The following is a 23294-nucleotide window of genomic DNA, read 5'->3' as shown; positions in this document are numbered from 1 at the left end:
ATTCTCCTGACGCAAATCCAGTTATTGTCTATTATTCCATCACGACAAAAACAATTACTATCAACACTACAGTACCCGCTGCTTACTTGGACTCGAATTCAACCCTGGCCATCAGGCGCAAGCTCGGTGGTCTAGAGGTATGATGCCAGGTTAGTGATCTGGCGATTGTGGGTTGGAGTCCCACCCGAGAACAACTTGCGATTTTTTTCGCAGTTGTTTTCAAATGTACTGAGTATTTGGTACATTTCCACGTCAGGTGGGGCAAAATTACACCTATACATGTTACTCCTGACGCAAATCCAGTTGTCTATTATTCCATCACGACAATAACAATTACTATCAACACTGCAGTACCCGCTGCTTACTTGGACTCGAATTCAACCCTGGCCATCATGCGCAAGCTCGGTGGTCTAGAGGTATGATGCCAGGCTAGTGATCTGGAGATCGTGGGTTCGAGTCCCACCCGAGAACTTGCGATTTTTTTTTCGCAGTTGTTTTCAAATGTACTGAGTATTCAGTACATTTCCACGTCAGGTAGGGCAAAATTACATCTATACATGTTACTCCTGACGCAAATCCAGTTATTGTCTATTATTCCATCACGACAATAACAATTACTATCAACACTGCAGTACCCGCTGCTTACTTGGACTCGAATTCAACCCTGGCCATCAGGCGCAAGCTCAGTGGTCTAGATATGATGCCAGGCTAGTGATCTGGAGATCGTGGGTTCGAGTCCCACCTGAGAACAACTTTTTTTTGCAGTTGTTTTTAAATGTACTGAGTATTCGGTACATTTCCACGTCAGGTAGGGCAAAATTACACCTATACAATAATGCATATCAAATCAGTTGCAATGCCTATTGACTAAATAAATCAGGTCTTGAGAAATAATGTAGTTGCTATGACCTGATGTTTTTCAAAGTTTGATTATTGTTGCTATTATCTAATAAGAGCAACAGAAATTATTAATTCCTTGAAAAGATTAAGCTGGGTCCAGCTAAAGCTTGAAAAATAAAAGACTTATATATTAACATGTTTATTAGTTTAAAAATTGGATCATCCAAAAAAAAAATTTTAAGAATAAAATCTATTTATATGGACCCCAACCAAAATAAGCACTCAAAGCTATATTGGGTATTCCAGAAAAATATGTAATAACATATTTAAATTTTGTTTCTGAATCTACTAAAACAATCATAAAATCAAATAAAATCACAATCTTTATAGTAGTTACTTCTATACAATTGTCTGCCTCTGTTTCAATCTGTATGGTATAAAAAAATACAAAGCTAAAATGTTGATTTTACTTACAATCCAATGATCTTCTTGACAACCGACGATCACCTTTACTATTATTCAGTATAAATGCAGCTTGTGCAACTACAACAGAATAAATGCAACAGAAACAAGACAGTTAATAATAATTATAGTGATGTCATCATTGTAACTCGTAATAAACAACAAAAAAAACTGCAAATTTAATATAATAATAATTTCCACTAGTTTATGATATACAACATATTAATAAATGCTTAGTATTACACACATAAAGAAAATCATTTTTAATATTCAGTATTTAATACTCAATACTTTACAAATTTCATGGGCACAATTAAAAATTGAATTTCAACAATGGGCATCATAAACAAGGTTTGATAGTACATTATCATCAGAAAACTTGAAACCAACATACAGGAAATAAGATTTATAGAAGTCTGATTATGACAGAATAGGCACAAGATGGTAGACTAATGTATATAAGACTGACAGACATTAACAAACCTTGGAAAAACTCATCATCGTCTTTTTTATGGAATATAACATCACCCTGTGAGGGTGCTACATCATAGCGTGCACCACGTGAAAATGGTGATCGTGAGTACTTGATCTGGCTGTCATTGTCATCTGGATGTGTGTTTGCTAACCACAAACGATTTGGGTTACCATAAACAGCTTCTATATATAACACAAATCATGCAGTTATTTCATGCAGTGAAGTAACAAATGTAGCAATATCTTAAATATAAAGTCAGAAAGGTTTAATTACCACCACACCATTATTAAATCTGTTATGTTGCCAAATGTTCTAATGAGGATATTGATTTTTTTTAAAGTTATATACTAAGTCATTTATGTTGTGGTAAACAAAACCTTTGGGTATAGTAACTTGTTCCTCTTTTGTTCTGAACCCTCCTCCTTCATTTTTGTATGATGTTATAAATTTGAAGGAAATAAGATATTATTATCATTATGTATAAACACAACTCCTTCATCAATTTTATATATTTCCCTTGTCCTTTTTTTGTCTAGCAATGACATGAAAGCATGTGCTTCCTCTGTTCTACACTATTACAGTATGTGCAATGTAGTTAGTAGCGGAGCTATAGCTTTCAGGTTAGACACTTAGGGCCCGTTCGAGCAAAAAACGCCAACCGTATTCCGTTTATTTCACCGGGTAATCGCGCTGTGCACTCAGCAGGTGGTCGACCGTAAAATACTGTATGTGTAACGAAATTATTCCGTAAGTAAATTTCAACTTATCCCATGGTCAACAACCCATTCTTTGTTTACTTGCTACTGCTGCTATAACCATATATACCTCCTTGCTATAACCGGCCCACGTAGACATAGACATAGACATAGACATCACTTTATTAATCCAAATCCTTGGAAATTACATTGCTCTTTCAATAAATTAAGTAGGAAAAGTAATTCAATGCAATAAATAATAACTATCTTACATATCTACCATTAAACAGGTAAATGCCCCTCGCAATGAATGAGTTAGAATAACGGTTCATGTTAGCAGCTGGTACCCTCAGTCTACCGCTGCGTTGTATAACGCAACTAGCAATAGTTGAATGTAACGGGTGACTTTCGTCAGACATCACGTTATCAAACTAATTAACTAGTCGTTCTTCGTAGACTGAGTGCACCGATTGCAGTTCCGAACCGATAATCTTCCCAAACCTGTTAACAAACTTCTGTAATCTGTCCCTATCACCTTGTGAAATATTCCCACCCCAACAAACTAAGCAGTAACAAAGTAATCTGAGAATAATAGAATTATAAAATGACAGCATTATCTCCTTCCTGACCTGAAAAGAATTAAGTTTCCTAAAGCAAAACATTCTCACATTAAGTTTCTTAACTAAATGGTCACAGAAAATTCCCCACGACAGTTGATTATCATAGATTACCCCCAGATATTTATACGATGTAACATGTGCTATTTCTTTATTTTCAATAATGATACTTTCTTCCTTAACCCGCTTTTTTCGAAAATCAATCACTATTTCTTTCGTTTTCTCTGTATTCATTTCAAGAAAGTTATCTTTACAATAAGACACAAACCTTTGAATTTCTGAAATATACAAAGACAGGTCGTCCTTCCTAATTAGACCCAAGATTACGTACACACAGCGCGGCACTGTGGAACGATAATGTAGCTCAATAACTTGTAATGGCTGCTTTAAAATCTGTACGTAGGCTAGTTTATTCAAGTTTATTTCTCCGAATAATGGTAAATCTACAGATGCTACTAAATTTAGATTTCGTCGTGCATGTGTGAGGAGGCGAAGGGGAGCTGCAACCACGCCTGGGCCGTAACCTATTGAATTTGGCGCTGGGCTGTGGACAAAACATTTGGAAAAATAATTAAGGTTGATTTATCATTGCCTCCGGCTCCAAGGTCATTCCATACATGGTAGTCTACCCAGCAATTTGGTGGTCAAAATTGTCGCGGATAATCCAGATGGTAAGGTAATTATACTAGTGTCCAAGCGGTTTTAGAAAGTGTGTACTGGTGAATTAACTAGTAAATCGCACAGATATTTTTTTGCTCGAACGGGCCCTTACTTTCTAATCTAGGATCCTGGGTTAAACTCCTGTCAAGTAACAGGAATTCTACTTATGTATGAAACCAACTCCACTCAAAATGCCACTTTTCAGAGTTAATTTACTCATGTTTTGTTACATGACTAATGATTGGATCTTCTGTTTTTGTAGAGCATAATGAGTGAAAAAATGCTTTACCACGAACAGGTACTTTGTTGTCTATACACATGCTTGGTGGGTCAATGAGTGTGGCATTCTTAACACATATTGTTTTGCTTTACCAATTAACAGGTACTTGGTTCTCTATGCACATGTTTGGTCCGTCAGTGAGTATATGAGTGTGGCATATCTTAACACATAGTTTTCTTTTACCAACGAACAGGTCTATGCACATGCTTGGTGGGTCAATGTGTATATGAATGTGTCATATCTTAACACACACTGTTTTGTTTACCAATTAACAGGTACTTGGTTCTCTATGCACATATTTGGTCAGTCAGTGAGTATATGTGTGTGGCATATCCTAACACATATAGTTTTCCTTTACCAACGAACAGGTCTATGCACATGCATAATGGGTCAGTGAGTGCACATGCTTGGTATGTCAGTCAGTATACTAATGTGGCATATTGTTTTGCTTTACCAATGACAGGTACTTGGTTGTCTATGCACATGCTTGGTGGGTCAATGTGTATATGAGAGTGGCATATCTTAACACATATAGTTTTGCTTTACCAATTAACAGGCACTTGGTTGTCTATGCACATGCTTGGTGGGTTAATGTGTATGTGGTTGTGTTTACGAACTTTCAACGAAACCGGGTAAGTAAAAAATGACATAATGCCCAGAGGGTAAGGTCATTAGATTGCTCGTTTACAAACCCCAAGTTATTCGGATACCGACCGGAAGTTCCATCACTCGAAAAGTATGCTGGTATAGACCTTTCAAGTAAACAAAAACACTTCACAGTCACACACGATACAGCATGCTGTTCTGTTAAGCCATGCGATCTTTCTGAATGTGTATACTTTGCCGACCTCAGCCCAACAAGGCAATTCAACAACGAATTACCTCGCCTTGCCTACGCTCAAACTCCAACCAATTCTAAAAAACCCAGGCCTTAGAAACTAGAGCCTAGGCCAACTGGGAAAATCACAAAAAAACAAAGAAAAAAAAAATAGCCTACGGACTTACTACTACTACTAGTTCCACTGGTGTTCAGAGCCGACAAAGACGTGTCAACAGTGTGTGGCAGACAAGAAATGGGTCTTATCGCCAAAAATTTCGTTCATCATCTCAAAATACGGCCATTCTGTTGGGGGTTTCCTGACTTTCCCTGGGTGTATTTTTTGTGCAGGTTCTTGCATTTGGTAACTATCTGTGCGTGCGTAAAGTTATAACCCATTTCCCGCATCTTCTATGCGATTTCTTTATAAATGGCGATTTCTTTATAAACAGCGATGTTCCGTCGCATTCCATCAAAACCATTTCTTTTCATCCATGCCTTCGTCCAGTGACATCGCTAGAGTAGTCCTCAGTTAATAAATTATATTATCCAATTTTTAAGCCGATATGTTAAGTTTATTTTTACAACGATATACGTAATGGCTGCAGCTGAACAGAGTGGGTGGATTGACGAAGCAACCCAAACGTTAATTAGCATATGGGGAACGACATCCACACAAGATGGTTTTGATGGAACCCGACGGAACAACGCCGTTTATAAAGAAATCGCACAGAAGATGCGGGAAATGGGTTATAACTTTACGCACGCACAGATATACTAAATGCAAGAACCTGCGCAAAAAAATACACCCAGGAAAGGAACTCCAACGGGAAGTCAGGAAACCCCCCCCCCCCACAACAGAATGGCCGTATTTTGAGATGAACGAAATTTTTGGCAATAGACCCATTTCTTGTCCACCACACACTGTTGACACGTTGTCGGCTCTGAACACTAGTGGAACTAGTAGAAGTACAGTAGTAGTAAGTCCGTAGGCTATTTTTTTTTTTCTTTGTTTTTTTGTAATTTTCCCAGTTGGCTAGGAATTTCCAGCGCCTGGGTTTTTTTAGAATTGGTTGGAGTTCGAGCGTAGGCAAGGCGAGATAATTCATTGTTGAATTTCCTTGTTGGGACGTGAGGCCTATACCTTCTGTCCGTATCCGAATAACTTGGGGTTCGTAAACGAGCGATCTAATGACCTACCCTCTGGGCATTGTGTCATTTTTGACTTATCCGGTTTCGTTGAAAGTTCGTAAACACAACCTAAGTGTGGCATATCTTAAAATATTGTTTTGCTTTACCAATTAACAGGTACTTGGTTGTCTATGCACATGCTTGGTAGGTCAATGTGTACAGAGTGTGGCATATCTTAACATGAATGTAGGTAAAAATGGCCCCGGAAAATTGGCCCAGGAAAAAATGGCCCCGTTAAAAATATTCACGGTCAAAATGTGTACTGAGGGATTGTACTGAGAGATTATCAGAAAACAATAGCAATTGAATAACATTTTTTGATAGTAGAAATAAAAGTTTTGAAAAACGTTATTCCACTAACAAAGTAGAGGAATGACATACATACAGTACTTCAACTACCAAAATATGCAACTCATAGATGAATAATTAGGAATACATTTATTTAAGCAACATATTTAATTCCATACTTGGTTTTTACTCCTCACCTAAGTGCCTACTACTGCTCAGAAACCAGTGGCCAAATTTTTTTTTTTTGTCAATTTATTATTTTCAAAACTATACTAAATAATGTAAACTGAGATATACTATATATACATAGTTATGTAAATATGGCAATTATGCTAAGAATTAAAATGGCGTGTAATATGCGAGGGTAGGGTAATTATGGTAGGATTAAATGGTATTGCTAAATCCCACAAACCTCCCAAAACACACTGTAGAAAACCAAACAAATCAATTGTGATTGACTCACTTGGTATATCAATATGAAAATTAAATACATTCATAAGAACCTATTTTTTGGTTAAAATGTTGATTTTTCTTTGTGAAAAAATACTTGCAAATACACCACAAACCTCCAAAATCACATTGCAAACCCCATCCAAACCCTTTAATTGAGATTGTAGAACTCTCTTTTTCTTAAAAAAAAATAATAATTTGATGTTAATAATTTGGGGGTTACCAATACCCGAATTGAATTTCTGGAAAATTATGATTCCGCTTCCGTGAATTTGGCCACAAATAAATTAGTTTAGTATTAATAAATGCATGATTTATGTTGATTTATTGATTAATGTTCTATTTGTTAACACTTCAATGGGGAAAAAAATAAAATGTGTTATTCATGGCTTTTTTTTTTTTATTTTTGAATATTTTATTTTTGAATATGAAATTCCTGCAAAAAGTTTTAAAAAATACATATAATGATTTTTTTTTAAATCAGTTTTAATACAGAATTTTATAATGGGGGGGGGCATTTTTACCTAACTGTCACTTGGAGCCATTTTTACCGGGGCCATTTTTTCCTGGGCCAATTTTTCCTGGGCCATTTTTCCCGGGGCTATTCTTACCGTACACCCTTAACACATATTGTTTAGCTTTATTAAATGGTACTTGGTTGTCTATGCACATGCTTGGTAGTCCAGTCAATCTGTGGTTTGACCCAGAACTAATCGCAACAGAAATAATTTTTACAGAATTTGTTCCAGAAATATACATGAAATAACATACTAAATGTATGAAAAAATCCAATCAGGGGATCATTGTCAATTTTAAACATATTTAATACAGATATCCAACGGTTTATTGTGTCATATCACCCAGCTGCTGCGTTGAAGCGTAGGAAAGCCTGTTGTTGCTAATGAAAGAAATGTTGAAAAAGATAGACACCCACGCGTGAACACAGTTGAATGAGACTAGGCGCGTCGGTACCACAATGATCAACGCGAAGTTTTGTGCACTGTTCTCACACTTGGATAAAAAAAATCTCTAAAAAATACAAAAATACAAGCAAGGCAATCTAAAAATACATTCCTAACTAACCCCTACCATACAACATATAATCAAGAAACTAAACAGTGTCACAAAATTACACCGGGGTACTTTCTAAAATGATATGATACTTTGATGTGCCTTAATGCGCCTTTGATAATGTTTTTTGAATTGGGGCGTTATAAATTTCTGCATATTATATTATTATTATTATTACTATTTTAACAATTTATAATTATGTCTTTGTTAATCATTTGGTAGGTAGGCATAATAATAAATGTTTGTACCATGATCGTATCTGTGGTAGCATCACCAAAATTGAATACAGTTATGTGTTGGTACTTTCATCCATAAATGCATCATCTTTTGATCTCACATTTTTATTTTATATATTTTTATTCCAAATTTCATGATGACAGTTCCTATAACATACAATTGAAATTATAACAAATTTTTGTATATAAAAATTCCCTCTACTTTTAAAATATATATTTATGAGAAAAACCTGACCAGCAGTGTTCAAAACCAAAGGGTAGACTCCCTCCTGCCAACCGCTGGTGCAAACACTGGCTCCAACACTGGCTCCGATCAAAACATTTGCAAAAACTAGTGTTTTTTTTTTTTTTTCAATTAGAACATGCAGAGCTTTTTAATATCCTGTCTTCAAACTTGCAGTATGACCAGAAAAATCACAATTTCCTACCTATTAGTAGACTCTAAAATTGATTAAAAAGCCTTTGAAATCCATAAATTTCCATATTTTTTGGGGGATTCTCCCCTGGACCACTTGCAAATGATTTTGAGCGACGCGCGACCACAGTGAGTAATATTTGGTTTATCACAAGGAATATACATATTTACTCCTTAAGTGGTTTTATTAGATCTTAGTTCTATGTCTGGCTATGGAATTTAATTTTTAATATTAATACAGTACAAATCGACTAACGAAAGTACAAATTACCACAAATGTAACGAACTACATATCTGACAACAACAAAAAACAAACAAACTTAATGCAGGATATCGGACAGCTGCTGCATGTAATGATCTTTGTGTTACCAACGCGTCAAGTTTCATCCAACTGCGTTCGCGCGCCAGTGTCCATTATGCTGAACTATTTCTTTGTTAGCAACAATAGGCTTTTATATGCTCCATCGCAGCATTAGTACGATGTCACACAATAAATCGTTGAATGTTAACTCATTAAATATCTTTAAAATTAACACTGTTCCCCTAATTGGATTTTTTCAGACTTTCAGTATGTTAATATGGGAATATTTCAGGAACAAATTCCGCAAAAAATATTTCTTTTGCAATTAGTTCTAGGTTAATTACAATTTTGTCACAGATTTACAGGACTATGCTGGGTCAGTGAATATATGAGTATGGCATATCTTAACACATATTGTTTTCCTTTACTAACGAACAGGTACTTTGTTGTACATGCATATGCTTGGTGGGTCAGTGAGTATACAAGTGTGGCATATCTTAAGACATATTGATTTACTTTTCCAATTAACAGGTACTTGGTTGTCCATGCACATGCTTGGTGGATCAATTGAGTATGAGTGTGACATATTAACAGTGTTTAGCTTTACCAATTAACAGGTATTTGGTCATCTATACAAATGCCTGGTAGGTCAGTGAGTATAAGAGTTTGGCATATGTTAACACAGTTTCTGCTTTACCAATTAACAGGTACTTCATTGTCTATGCAAATGCCTGTTGGGTCAGTGAGTATAGGAGTTTGGCATATGTTAACACAGTTTCTGCTTTACCAACTAACAGGTACTTCGTTGTCTATGCAAATGCCTGTTGGGTCAGTGTGTATTAACAGTGGTGTGTGAAAACAAAAAGTACTCTGCCATATTTTTGTTTGTTTTTTATTAGTTAGTAAATTATATATATGGCTAGATGTGAGTGATTATTTGTACCTGCAGCATGTCTGTCTATCAGGTAGATAACTTTCTTCTTGCAGACTTCTTGCTGCTCATCAGGTAGTATCTGTATAATATATGGCCATATAGTCTTTTTTGCATGGGTATCAAGCACAGGGAAAATACTAATGATCATGCCATCCAGATTCCTTTAATCAGAAGATAAATATATGAATTGTTAGCACTGTCAAAAGTTATTATATCTGCAATAAAACATATTTTATTTATTTATTTTAATTCAACAATATTTTTTTAGGGTGGTCCATTCAACCAGAACTGATCAATCGGGACCCTCAGTACATACAAAGACAAAAGAATAAAAATTACACTAGATTTTCAACAAAAACAAATTAATTAAAGTAAAACATAAAAATGAAAAAAAAAACCAAATGATCTTTCTAAGCACTGTCATAGGTCAATATCTGCAATAAGAATTGTGAATCATAATGGTTAATCAAAGTTTATTCCCTAAATCTGGAGTGGCTGTAAAAATGGGTCAGAGGGTCAAAGTGAATCCTTGATTTAACACTAAGGGCCACACCCAAACTTTGAGGTTTCCAGTGTTCTTGCAAAAAATCTTTATTCTATGTGAGATTTTATAGGCGTTATTCAAGAACACAAACATAACTTGTATAGAGAGGAGACAAGATCTGGTTTATTTCCAACAGCCAACCGCCGATCAACTGCGTCACATATATGGAAACCATAGCAATATGATATGCTAATTACTTTCTACTAACATAAGAAATTATGAAATGTTGGTGATGATCAGAATTCGGGTGTGCATTTGAGGGCCATTAGGTCCCCGACCTAAATATCTCTAAAATGGATCAGTGGATCAAAATGACACTTTCCAGCATAGTTTGTCATGTTTTAATGAAGAAGTGTTTAAATTTTGGTCACGATCTGAAGTAGGGTGTGTATAAGAAGACCATTTAAATAATATGTTTACTGTATTACCGTAGGCAGAAACAATAGCTATAAGATGAGAAGGTTCATTCAGCGCATAAATCATAATCCATGCAACAACATGAATTCAGTTGTTCAAATTAACTGTCAGCTTTCCGAAGGAGAAACCAAACTTCTATCCTGAGGAATTCTGCCCTAAATCAAGGCAGGGTGACCACAGCAACTATCTGGGAGACTTCTTCCGTCGTTTAAGATGGCGTAAATTTTTCGCCCATTCTGATGGCAACACCACAGATAACACAGGGTATGTAAACAAATTCAAACCAAAAAGTACCTGGTACAGTATCTACCTAAGAAACTTTTCCCAGATTTAGAAACTTTCATTCAGGCCATTGAAGAGGACTTGAAAAATCACACTCTGATCCAAATTTTTGCGACAATCTCACAAAAAATGAGAGTTAGGCCATTGCTAATTTGCATCAGTGTGAAGATATCATCGTCAAACCAGCTGATAAAGGCTCTACCACTGTCTTTATGGACATCAAATTCTATGAAGAGGAGCCCTTAAAACAACTAAACAATCCTCTTTCCTAACCGTAACACCGATCTTCTGTAAAAAGTATAAAGTCACAACACTTCCTTTCTTCCTACTTGGTTAAACTCGTTTGAATGGTCCTGATATCCAAATGTACCCTACTCCGGGTCGTCACTTAAATCTAATCACATCATGCTTGGGTCATACCTAACACTCCCTGTAACTTCCATTTAGATCTGTGCAGCCATTTTTGAGATATTTTGAACACAACAAACACACACAACCTTAGAACTTTAAATGACCCTCAAATTCACCCCCGAATATGGATCGCCACCAACACTTAATAATTTCATCCTTGTAACTTGTTTAAAATTTCACAAACTTTTCATTCAGATAGGTTGATACGTTTTTTAAATATCTGATGTAAACACGTTATATCGTCATTGCGGACTTATAAAATCCGCATACGCCTTAAAACTTTAAAAAAATGCATACTTTTGGAGTCCGTACTGAGCCCAAAAAATCTGCAATGAAAATATAACATGTTTGTAGAGTGTTTGCTCTTAAATCCCTTTAATTGGTCCTCACATCCACACCCTATCCGGACCGTCACCAAAATGTAATCATTTCTTCATTGGGTCATACCTAACACTCGACACAAATGAAAACATATATCTCCAGGAGGAGATAATAATGGCAGTTTTCAAATAGGAACAAGATGTTATAATTGCATCAAGCAGAGCCCTTCAACGAAAAAAGTTCCTTTTATTCAGTTGTATGAAATAAATTCCAAGCTGTAATCTACAAGGCTTTATAGCTCATCTATAGCTCCACTACGTACTGTTGGTCTCCCTGGTCTAATGGATATAACACCCGGCTTGATAGCAAGCGGTTGCAGGTTTGAATCCCGTCAGACACTCTTTTCATACTGAATAAAAGTAGCTTTTTCATTGAAGGGCTATGCTTAATACAATATTAACATCTTGTTCATATTTAAGCATTGTTATTAATCATTTTGTTTATCAGCTCCTGATATGACAAATTGTAAAATTTTGTGGCTTTGTCTACCTCACCTAGATCTATGATATTCCTGTAATGCCTTCTTAATCAGTTGTTTTTCTCTTGATGTCAGGTGATGATCCATCTACATTTATAAAAGAAACACAAATAGCAATACTACATAAAAAAAAATATGAATTAATATTTAAAATGAAATTGTTATACACATACAATTTCCTTCCAGCCTACAGTACAGTACCTCCTTAAGAAGCATCTAAATTTGTGAATAAATTGTTATACACATTCAAATTTCCTTCCAACCTACAGTACAAAAGTACCTCCTTAAGAAGCATCTAAATTTGTGAAGAAAAGAAACAACGCTTTAAATTGATATGCTAGGGGCCTCTGTAAAATTTTGTCTAGTGGGAAAAGTTTGATCTATTACAATCAAAGACTGCATTCTATAGTCAAAATAGAAATGTATATTTCCTTTTTATAGTTGACATGCAGACAATGAAATGAGAAACAAGCTAACATCCCTATTTTGGGATATTCTATTAGAATTTGAATAGTGCTACAAATTGGAACAGGCGTTCTACACAAGCAGCATGCATTATGAAAGACTTTGACATTCTTTTTAAAAACGTCCTCCAAGTTGTGGTAGTACTTTTCGAGATACTGTGGATTGTGTGTTAAAGTTCTATACTCTTTGGTTGTAGTTTTTTCTCAAAAGAATTCCTATTGTCTGTGCACTTACAAATTATAATTTACACAATACATGTTTCTTTTATACCGCACATCTGAGATTTTAGAATGTTGGACAATACAACATGCTCGGCAGTGGAGGCCCGATTAGGCTACATACTGTAGAGATGGAGTGAGAATGAGCAGAAGTATGCAACATACGCAAATTTTCGGGACATCTAAATCATAAAGGCTAAAAAAAAGTGATTTGGGAGGGGTAGAGAATCATGATTGGAACCAAGTAGGAGGAATACGTTTTTGACTATCCAGAACATGGGACACGGTGCTGCGCAGTATTCCTCATCACCTGACTCATGATCAATGCAACTGGTCTGTTGTCTGAAGAAGTTCTGAGAGGTGGACAAATGTCACTCAATGGTAATATTAAGTTCCAGTTTTTAATACAATATAACATTATTACTGTTTATGTTATTTATCTGCTTACTTGTACTTCCTTAGTTTTTTTTACATTTTTCTCACCTTTTTCTGGGGTAGCATGTTTAGAGGAGGTTACAGACCTGTTCCTGTCTGTCCATGGTGCTTTTGTAACTGTTAAGTACTGCATTTTGTCTATAGTGTAAAAAGTGTATATGCACTTTCTGCCGTAATGGTGGCTTTTGGGAAATGCTCTTGGATATTGAGTGTTTACTTTTTCAAAGTTTTAGTTATGCTGTGATAGTGGTTGTTGGGAAATGCTCTACAATGCTGAGTGTTTCTGTTTGAAAGTTCTATATATCCTGTAACGGTGGCTACTTGGAAGTGCTCTTACAATGATGAGTGTTTCTTTTTTTAAAGTTTTAGTTCCTGTATGCTGTAATGGTTCCTATTGTCAAATGCTCTACAATGTTGAGTATTCCTAAGTTCTAGTTATGCTGTGATGTTGTTGCTCTGGTTACAGGCAGTTGCAAATTTTTCTTGGAGAATTTATAAAAATAACTATACAAACAAAAAAACAAACAAAAAGCCGGTGCTTGATGCATTTTTTATGGTCCTTTTTGTTCCTCAGACAATTTTCATGGTCGGAACTATTTTCTTTTCCATGCCTCATGTCAATAAAAACAACAAATTAAATAGTGTTCCCTTCAATTGCTGCCCAACTTTGGAATGGTCTGCCTAATTCTCCCAGATCTTTTGATTTGCTTAGGCAGTTCAAAGCCCATCTAAAAACACCTTTTTCAATAGTTTCTCTCAACTTGCTTGATCATATTTCTTTAATTGTTTTGTTTGTTTTCTTATTTTCTACTTATATTTTCAGTTAGCACACTTTGCTTGGGTTTGATTCTATGCAAGCTTTACTTGGGGGGATGTTTTTGACTTATTGTGGATAGCTGGTTACTCTTTAAAAGTGTATAAACAAGAGTACAGTATTAACATCATTTGTACTTCATTAAGGGCACTGTAACCCATTTTAAATCCTTGAAGATTTGTCGATGATGTTCTCCATGCATGTAAAAACCACCTGCAAACAATGGGTTACGCTGTCATTTTAAGTTTCAAATGGAAGAATAAATTATTTGGAAGAAGGTTCCAATGAAAGTCAGAAGCATAAGGGAGAGAATATTGTCTGCAAGGTTTGGCATGTACATGACCAAGGAATTGTAAATTGTTAAAAGTACAGTTCTTGGTAAATGACTGTAGGATTTGGTACATATCATCAATCAAATCATATCAATCAAAGTCGATTGTGTTAGTTCGTGAAATCACAGTAGCGCGTAAAAACGAGCGCATATTGGTTGTCAAGCAATTTTGTATTCTTTACCACACAAAAAGTCCTTAACAACAACAACAGCGCGTATTTTGATGCACTTTCTTGATTTTACGAACTAACACAATCTACTTTGATTGTGTTAGTTCGTGATGTGAGCAACGATATATAACTATGGATGAAATATTTGAAATAGGATTTGGATGGCTAAGGATAAAGTACCTAAAATATCAGTGATATTATTTGACATACAAAAAGTGAATTATCAGGATTTTAATAGCATACCATCTCTTTGAATGTTCTTCCCAAAGTAAAGAAGTCAGGTCTAGATATTCCACCAGCTCTCAGCTCCTCAATATCTTCAATTGTGGCCTTACTGTGCATACTCTCAGAAAGCCAACCAGTAGCTGATGATACTTGGCTTGTTACTGACATACCACTCATCATGCTCATTGTGGATGATACATATACTGCAAAACATTTTTTTTTAAATAACCAAATATTAACAGTTTTGTGCTGACACTAGTTAAGGCGAGACTTTTTTCAAACTTTGTTTTGCAAACTTATATTTTTAAAGACCGTGAGAGGAGGGTGGAAAGAAAAATTTAAAATAAATTTTGTTTTCTTATTTAGCAAATATTTTTGCCAAAAACATCCAGAGGGAGGAGAAAATAAAAATAAAATTGTATTGGTGAATGTAAACAGTATAGTAATAGAATGGTTAAATGCTTTAAATTTGTGGAGGAAGAAATATACATATCTTATTTTTGGCGATTTCAATGTCGTGGTGGGTGTAATAAAAATAAAGAAAAACTTTATAATTTGTTTCTGAAATTTCCACTTTTTTCATGGCGGAGGGTGTGCTAACTGGCCAAAAATAAAATTGTATGTATACTTTGAAATCTCCACTAGCATCGGGTTCGCTAAACAAGGTATAAAAATATTCTCGTCTAAAGCCCTGTTTACACTAGACATGATTACGACACGACGACAGGATACAGATGCGTGCAGTGTTGAAGAATACAAACAACGCGATGATATGTCCTTGTCGTGTCGTAATCGTGTCTAGTGTAAATGGGGCTTAAGAGACACAAGAATAACTAGATCACATTAATCCTTTGACATTTTTATATGATAGATACATAATATTTTTTCACAACTGTAATTCACAGGAAAAGTGAAATGAGAACTCACAAGCTTCCTGGGGCTGTACTGGAGGAGGGAGATTTGCTGGATTCCCTGTCTCTATCAGGAGTGTTGGTGTCATTCCACTTCCTTTTAGAAGCTGAATCAGGTGTTCATGTGTCTTCTTCCTTACATCTAAGCCATTCAACTTTAATATCTTGTCCCCAGGTCTAAGGCCAGCGCAATCAGCTGGCCCACCTAGAATTAGACGGACATAAAACTATATTAGCTGGGAATTAACACCTTGTGATACTACTGTAAATTGTTTGATGAAACGTTGCCATTTGGCTTTATTTACCGAACCTTTAGTTCCGTAATGATTTTCGTAGTTAAGTTGTTTTCTTCTTTTCAATTTTCTGTTGATTTTGGTCTTTTGGATGCACCATAACTTTTAATGTGTGCCACTGTAATAAAAGTGATTCCAAATAAAAACTAACTAACTAACTAGACAGAACAATATCAACAGCCTTTCAACAACAAAAAACCTAAATTTTCAACATATTTTCAACTATAAAATTATAATTTCTATATCTATAAGAAAATAAATAAACCTAGAAATGCATAAATATATACTTTTTTAAAAACCTATTATAATATTACCATAAAATTAAAGGAACAGGTACAGAATATTTAAATACAAATATTGTTAGAATATTAACTTCATCAATCAACTTCATGCCTTGGTATTACTATTTACTTCTATTGTCCAACAGAATAATTTCATTTTCCAGAGTAATGCATATTATGTATACAAGTTTCTTTTGTTTTCCAGAATACTGCATGATCTATGCAAGCTTGACTCTTTGTGTTTGCACTAAACTAAAACACAATCAATATATGACAGCTTGTCAATAGATCTGATTCTAAAATCATTCACAGGATATCATCACTTTACCACAAGGGCAGCCAGTTGCCAAACAATAATAATAATAAAATAACATGCTATGGTCAAGACACTTAAAAATACAATAGCTGCCAGTCTAAAAAAATAAAATAATAATTCTACTTACAATCGTTTATTTGCATTTATTTTTTTATATTAAATAATAGTAAACTTTTGAATTAATTATTTATTATTTATCTAGTTATTAACGTATTCTTAAAACGAACTTTAGTTGAACTTCGAACTAGAACTTCAAACAACTTCAATTTGTATTAACAAACAACGCAATTTTAATTACAACTAAATCAAGTCCTAGTTTTAGTTCAGCAGAAGATGGCTGGCAAGCAACAACTATCAAACTAAACCAATGAAATGGGCTAATTTTAATAGCAGACGAAATTTTAGAAATCCGGTAACGCGGATGAATATTAAGCTGCTGTCTGTGGATCAAAAACGTATTTTCTCATAAATCATAATAGACCATCATTCGCTTAATTAATTTTCTATAATAATAACTATTAGTTGTTAACAATACGATGGAGAATTTGAACAGTCACTGAAAAATTTCTATCTTTGGAGAAATAATATAGTTGCACCCGAGCGCAGTCTGCGCCATCTACGTGACTGCAACAAAACTAAAGTTGGTTTTAAGAATACCAGGTTTAGTCTTATACTGCAGCTATTTTCAATATACGTGTACAACTTTTAAAGTGGTGCAGTTACAAAAAAAACCATCAAAATAGAAAAGAATAAACAACACACAAAATGATGTCTAAAAGAAAAAGTAAATATAAAAGGCCACCAATTTGTTTAAGGAGGCATTTGTTTACATGAGCTGTTTTTACAAAGCATACTATCATTTATTGTATGCTATAGTGATTGTTTAATACTGGTATGGTAATCAAAATCAATATAACAGGGATCTTTTGATAGTACCTATACAGAAAGATATAAGATGAACTCAGTATGACCATAGGCCTATCATCCAGGAAAACAGCACATAGATTACTGTAGTAATTGCTCCAACCAGTTGATCAATTTCTAAATTTTACCCAACAGATACTAAACACAATCAACAGTACCCATACACATTAGTTTTTACTTTTTTATCTTGAAACTGCAAACAAATAAATAAATGAAAACATTGGTACTCCAACACAGAATGTTTAACATTTACAGCCCCAAAACATGAAATACCAGGATGGTATGCAAAGGGAGTTAGTTTTTACCATGTAATAACATTTATTAAAAAATACCAGAATTGTGTCTAGTGATCGGTAGTTTCATCATGTAGTTTTAAGTCACTTTTTAATAAATAAATTCTGCACCAAACTTAAAATTAAAAATACCGAGACGGTGTACATGGCGGGGGAGGGGGAGGAGAAAAGATTAGCAATAACAACAATAATAATGATAATAATAATATAGCACTTACGATGTGACAAAAAGGTAAGATAATTTTTTTTTTCTTTAGTTAGGACTTATTTAATAGTCCTTCCACACTTGCAGATTAAAGTCTAGTCCAAGACTAGGCCTGGACTGGAATGATATTCGTTTATTGAAAGAAGGTCAGCCTAGGCTACCTACGCCTAATAAGTGCTTTTTTATTCTACCAACACACAATATTAACTGGTTGGTAAGTTACTTTTACTGGTAAAATTGACGGCTAAAACGGCTTCGGGAGAACACTGGTATTAGCAAAATCCTCTATCTGTCAAGTATTTTTACCACTTGCAAACTCTGATTCTACATAATTGACGTTTGAATTCCTTACCTTCTGCCAGCATACTGAGAATCTTTACTAAAGTACAGACTAAACCTGTCCTTTTGAGATGGTGGAACGAATACCCTGTCAATTAAAAGGGCCAACATTTTAATGCAACATAAATTTACACAAACTTTACTAATACTCAATTGAATGTTAAGGTTTGCAAACAAAACACAGCTATAACATAGGATTTTCACCTTAAAAAAACAAACTTAAACACAGCTATAACGTTAAGAATTTCACCTTAAAGTTTAACAGACTTAAGTATGTCAATAATTTTTACTACAGTAAATATATATGTTAAAGGGTTTGTCTTCAACACAGGAAAAAATATGATATTGAAACATGTACAATACAATGTATGGACATATTTTAAGTCTACAATGCTGAATAATGTTTGCTTTCCACGGTCATACAAAACTACTCTAATACAAATAGCCATGTTAATTACTGTATAGAATATGAGAAGACACTAAAAAAGGACAGAATACACACATTACCTGACGTCATCCAAGATTTGTTTTTGATTACTTGAATCTAGAAGGGCTGCTAATGCTCGACCAAAATTATCAACTTTCTTATCACGAGCATACTGTTTAAGCAATGCAATCAAAGCTTCTTTCTTTGATGGTTCATCTATAAACACCGCATCAAGCTGTAATATGGATGTAATATGGATTAATACAACATTTAAAATACTGTACTTAGTTCAGAGAACTGGAACTCGAAAAGAAAATTTACATTATATTAGAAACAATTCAGACGTATTACTTTCAGCATATATGCCTATATGTTAGGGGTCCAAAGAGCACCTTCTACTACTTCCCAGAACTCCACAATGGAGCCTTGACCAGTGGCATAATGCCTGTTTGAAAATAGGCTCCAAGACCATTATCCTGGGTACACCCTAACGGTTCACGTAAATTGTCTTTTTACCTTGATATAAGATAGTGAAAAGCATTATGAAATTCCTAATTTAAAGCATACAGTAGGAGATGCATCGCACTGTTTAGGGTAAGATGTCATAACCAAAACGTTAATGACTTCAGGGTGTAATCCAAAACCTGTCAACCCTAAAACCAAATTTTCACTTTTAAAAGTTTATGAAATTATTTAATGTCACTTAAAGGAATAATTATCTGGGCATTTAAAGCTGATATTGTTTTTGTGATAATATGCCAATTTTTTGTGTATCATGTGACCAAACTTAAGAAAGTACTTAGTAAAAGTGGCGGGACGGAAATCCTAATATTTGCTGATATTTTCAGTTTGCATCGATTCCATTTCCATAATTCTTAACAATATTACGATTTTAAAAGTGTAATTTATGATTTTGGCTTAAAAAGTAATTTTGGAATATTTTAAACAATTTTAAACCAAAATAATTGTTTAATTCCGTCCTGCCACCTTTTGGAATTCCGTCCCGCTACCATAAGAACATTGAAAGCTACATAATACCTTTAAATAATGTAAAACTATTGATGTGATTCCACAAATGTTGTTGTGATGCCATCATTATAGAGCTCTTTAGTACTATAACTCTGCCATTTCTGCCAAAAATGTGCAGGGGGTATAAATGACCCCTTAAAATACAAGCTTACAGCAAATAATGGTCTATACCTATAATGATGATTAGACATATCAGTGTATTTCTCCAAACCTTTTTGTCTTTACCTTCTTAAAATGTTCCATACACCTATGGCATGAATAATAGGTATCAGCAATGTTAATATTCTTTTCAATTTTACAGATAAAAGAAAGCATCAAATTTGGGGTAATTTTAAAAATTTCCATCCCGCCACTTTCCGTCCGCTACCCTGACCATTTTATTTAATATTATTTTATTCTGCTCAGCGAAACATTTAAATATATTGATATTGCCTATGGTGATGAAGCATTATAGTTACTACTCAAAAGTATATATTTAAATTTAAAGTACAATTTTAAAGTTTTATCATTAGCACGTCTAGGTGCTAATGGGTTAAACAAAGTAAAGAAACACTTAGTTAAAGAGGTAAAATTCATAACAATGGCAGTACAAAATGTCTCTCATTTGATATCTACTAAAGATCAAACCCCTGCGGAATATACTGTAGGAGCTCTGTTGTTTATCATATAATACCGCGTTCACATGTCTTAGCTCGCGAGTCAGGCCTTCATGTGAACAACCGCTCAAGAGCGGTTTTTGTCGTGGGTGACCCACGACAAGCCGCTCTCGAGCGGCTCTCGATGCAGCTCGCTCTCGATCCATGTGAACAGCCGGTTGCAAGCGGGTCGCCAGCGAGCTGGGACCTCTTTTGTGTGAAAGCCAATCAGATACAAGCATCTCTGGGGTCAAAGTAAGGGAGAAAAAGTGTGACTTCACGTTTCCTGGCTGGAATAGAGTTAAGAATGGCGTGGTATTTACCATTTATACAAACTTGAAAATCACTTTTAATATAACAACAATAAATCACATAACTAAGTTTAAAAGTAATATTACTCGTGGATATCGTATCGTACATTTCTTCTACAAACATGATTTAATGATGTACGTGTACGGTTGTGTACCGATGCCTAGGCCTACGCTCGGAAGATTTTAAAATGCAAATTTTTATAAGTTCTTATGATTCGAAAATAAAGGCGAACTTACAATATATGTGGCAAAGACAAGCCAAACCAGTCACTCGTCGCAAAAATTGATTTTGAGTTATTAATATAGGGTTAAAGAGTAAAATAAGAGCTATAAAATGGTAAAAAAATCGTTCAAAACTGACATTTCCTTCTGAAGTTACAAGCATTTAAGCATACAGTACAGCTGTTTAAAGAACAATATGAGAAATCAGCCTTTAAAGTTTATGATTTCAGGCATTTCTCATGCACAAACTATTATAAAATTATTATTTAACATTGAAATTTGGAAAAAAAAAATAACAGCACAGCATGATCTATAAATATATAAACATTAGTTTAGTGAAATAAAATAGATTTTTAAAAATTTCACATTCTAACATGTTTTTGCTATTATCTCTGAAACACAATTTGCGACGAGCGACTAGTTTGGCTTGTCTTTGCCACATATAATAAATAGATTTATTTATTTTCAGTGGCTTTCTGAAATAAAACGAGAAAATGCAATATAAGTTACAGAAATAGTTAAACTTGCCGGTTTACCACAGAATTGGGAACATCGGCAATCACCCAAAAATGTCAGGTGGGGACCGTTGGAGGATTGTTGTCCAGGCCTAGGATCAGAAATCGCATGCCTGGCATGTCGACAACCAATTGGGATGTGACGTAAATCTATTTCCGGTCGCCTCGAAAGCGGTGTAACGAACGCAGTTTGGCCATTTTTTTATATCTAACACAATCTCGCTCACGACCCAGCATCTCAACCGCTCACGACCCAGCATCTCAACCGCTCGCGATCGATGGAGACATGCGAACGTGGCTTTAAATGTCCAGGTTGTAATAGTGATTATATTGGTAAGACAGATACTGTAGATGCTTAATAACCAGACTTAAAGAACATTCTTCACGAACTGATAGTGTTATAAAATGATCATATACAAAATTGTGAGGCATTCCAATATGTTTAGGTTTACAAGGTATACTTGAAATTGATAATGTAGCCTGTAAATGCAAGTAATAAATTAGGTTTAATATTTTCTAAAACTAACATTATTGACAGTTCGCAAAATTGGTCTATATTATTTTAAGAAGCATTTGCTATACGTAGGCTACACCCATTGCTTAACAATGGGCTGAAAGCTTCAAAGGAGCTTTCTTTGTTTTTTGTAGGTAGCTTTGATCAGTAGAGTAAGAATGCTTTGATCTTTAGTTTATTCCACCTATGTCACCTACTAGGGGTAATGTTTTGATTGGTCAATCAATTTTGGTACTTGTGCATATAAGCTTGCAAATATGGATAATTTTTCATTCCTGATGATGACATAATTAATGTCGAAATATTGAATCCCGAAACGATGGCGTGCATTTCGATACTTGGAGTATGTATTATACTATCTTATCTGAGATTAATCAGTGGACAGAGATGAGATATTTTTGAATATTTAAAAACTGGCAAAAAAGGGGTGTAACCACCCTTTTATTTACTTTTTTATTACCATCTTGCATTCTGCCAAGATTAAAACCCATCAGGCTTACCAAACTTTAGTTATCACAGTAACAAATAATTTACTGTCGAAGATGACAGTGACAACACCATGAACAGGACATGGGCAAAAATAAAAGCTAGCCTGAAGGAAGTTACTTCAAATTCAATAATATACCTGTACGAAAATATAAAGAAATCCTTCATTAAACTCTATAAAATAATAAACTGAAAATTGAGTGAACATTTAAGGTCTAGAGTCAATGGAACAAACTTAAAATTTACATAGGAAGTTGATAATGAAATTATTAGATGATTTTACTCAGTGAAATTTTAATTTCTTTGACAAATGTCATCAGAATGTTATTAATATTATGAAAGTAAACTCACAAGTACAGGTACTGTATGCAAACAAAATTTAGACAAAAAATTGAACTGAAAAAAAATGATCTTTCATCATACTGAGTAACACTGTATGCACTATAGGCCTACTACAGTAACTCTGTTATCATTTCAACTGATAGTGTTTGTGCATCTTACAGCAACAATCCACTGTACAGCATATACAGTATGACCATTCGAATAAATGCAATGCTTTGAATAAATTCCCCCTGAATAAACTCCCCCTCCTGAGCCCCATTTGCAATAAACGTCTCATTCAAATGGACAAAGAGTTTTTCATTAAATAAATGCGCCCCCTCCCCCTAAATGAAATAAAACTATTTAAGC

At 34.6% G+C, this 23294-nt stretch overlaps 1 protein-coding gene across 6 annotated transcripts in view; it reads right to left on the bottom strand.

The window, feature by feature from the left end:
• The window catches only part of LOC117121094 (delphilin-like), a 74718-nt gene that overhangs the window by 5882 nt on the left and 45542 nt on the right, over window positions 1-23294 (bottom strand). For 5 of the 6 annotated variants that reach the window (XM_033266196.1, XM_033266195.1, XM_033266200.1 and 2 more), the window contains exons 6-11: window positions 15831-16019; window positions 14922-15106; window positions 12262-12332; window positions 9742-9893; window positions 1786-1959; window positions 1315-1383 (exon numbers count right to left, since the gene is read on the bottom strand). In XM_033266196.1, the coding sequence (XP_033122087.1) occupies window positions 1315-1383; window positions 1786-1959; window positions 9742-9893; window positions 12262-12332; window positions 14922-15106; window positions 15831-16019 (840 nt within the window). The remainder of the gene's footprint in view (window positions 1-1314; window positions 1384-1785; window positions 1960-9741; window positions 9894-12261; window positions 12333-14921; window positions 15107-15830; window positions 16020-23294) is intronic. The other variant, XM_033266198.1, reaches the window with a different exon arrangement.

This window comes from Anneissia japonica, unplaced genomic scaffold (assembly GCF_011630105.1).
Source record: "Anneissia japonica isolate Jap-2015-1 unplaced genomic scaffold, ASM1163010v1 scaffold4751_len126671_cov214, whole genome shotgun sequence".
In the NCBI taxonomy this organism is placed as follows: Eukaryota; Metazoa; Echinodermata; class Crinoidea; order Comatulida; family Comatulidae; genus Anneissia; species Anneissia japonica.
This window is presented reverse-complemented; position numbering and strand designations above follow the sequence as displayed.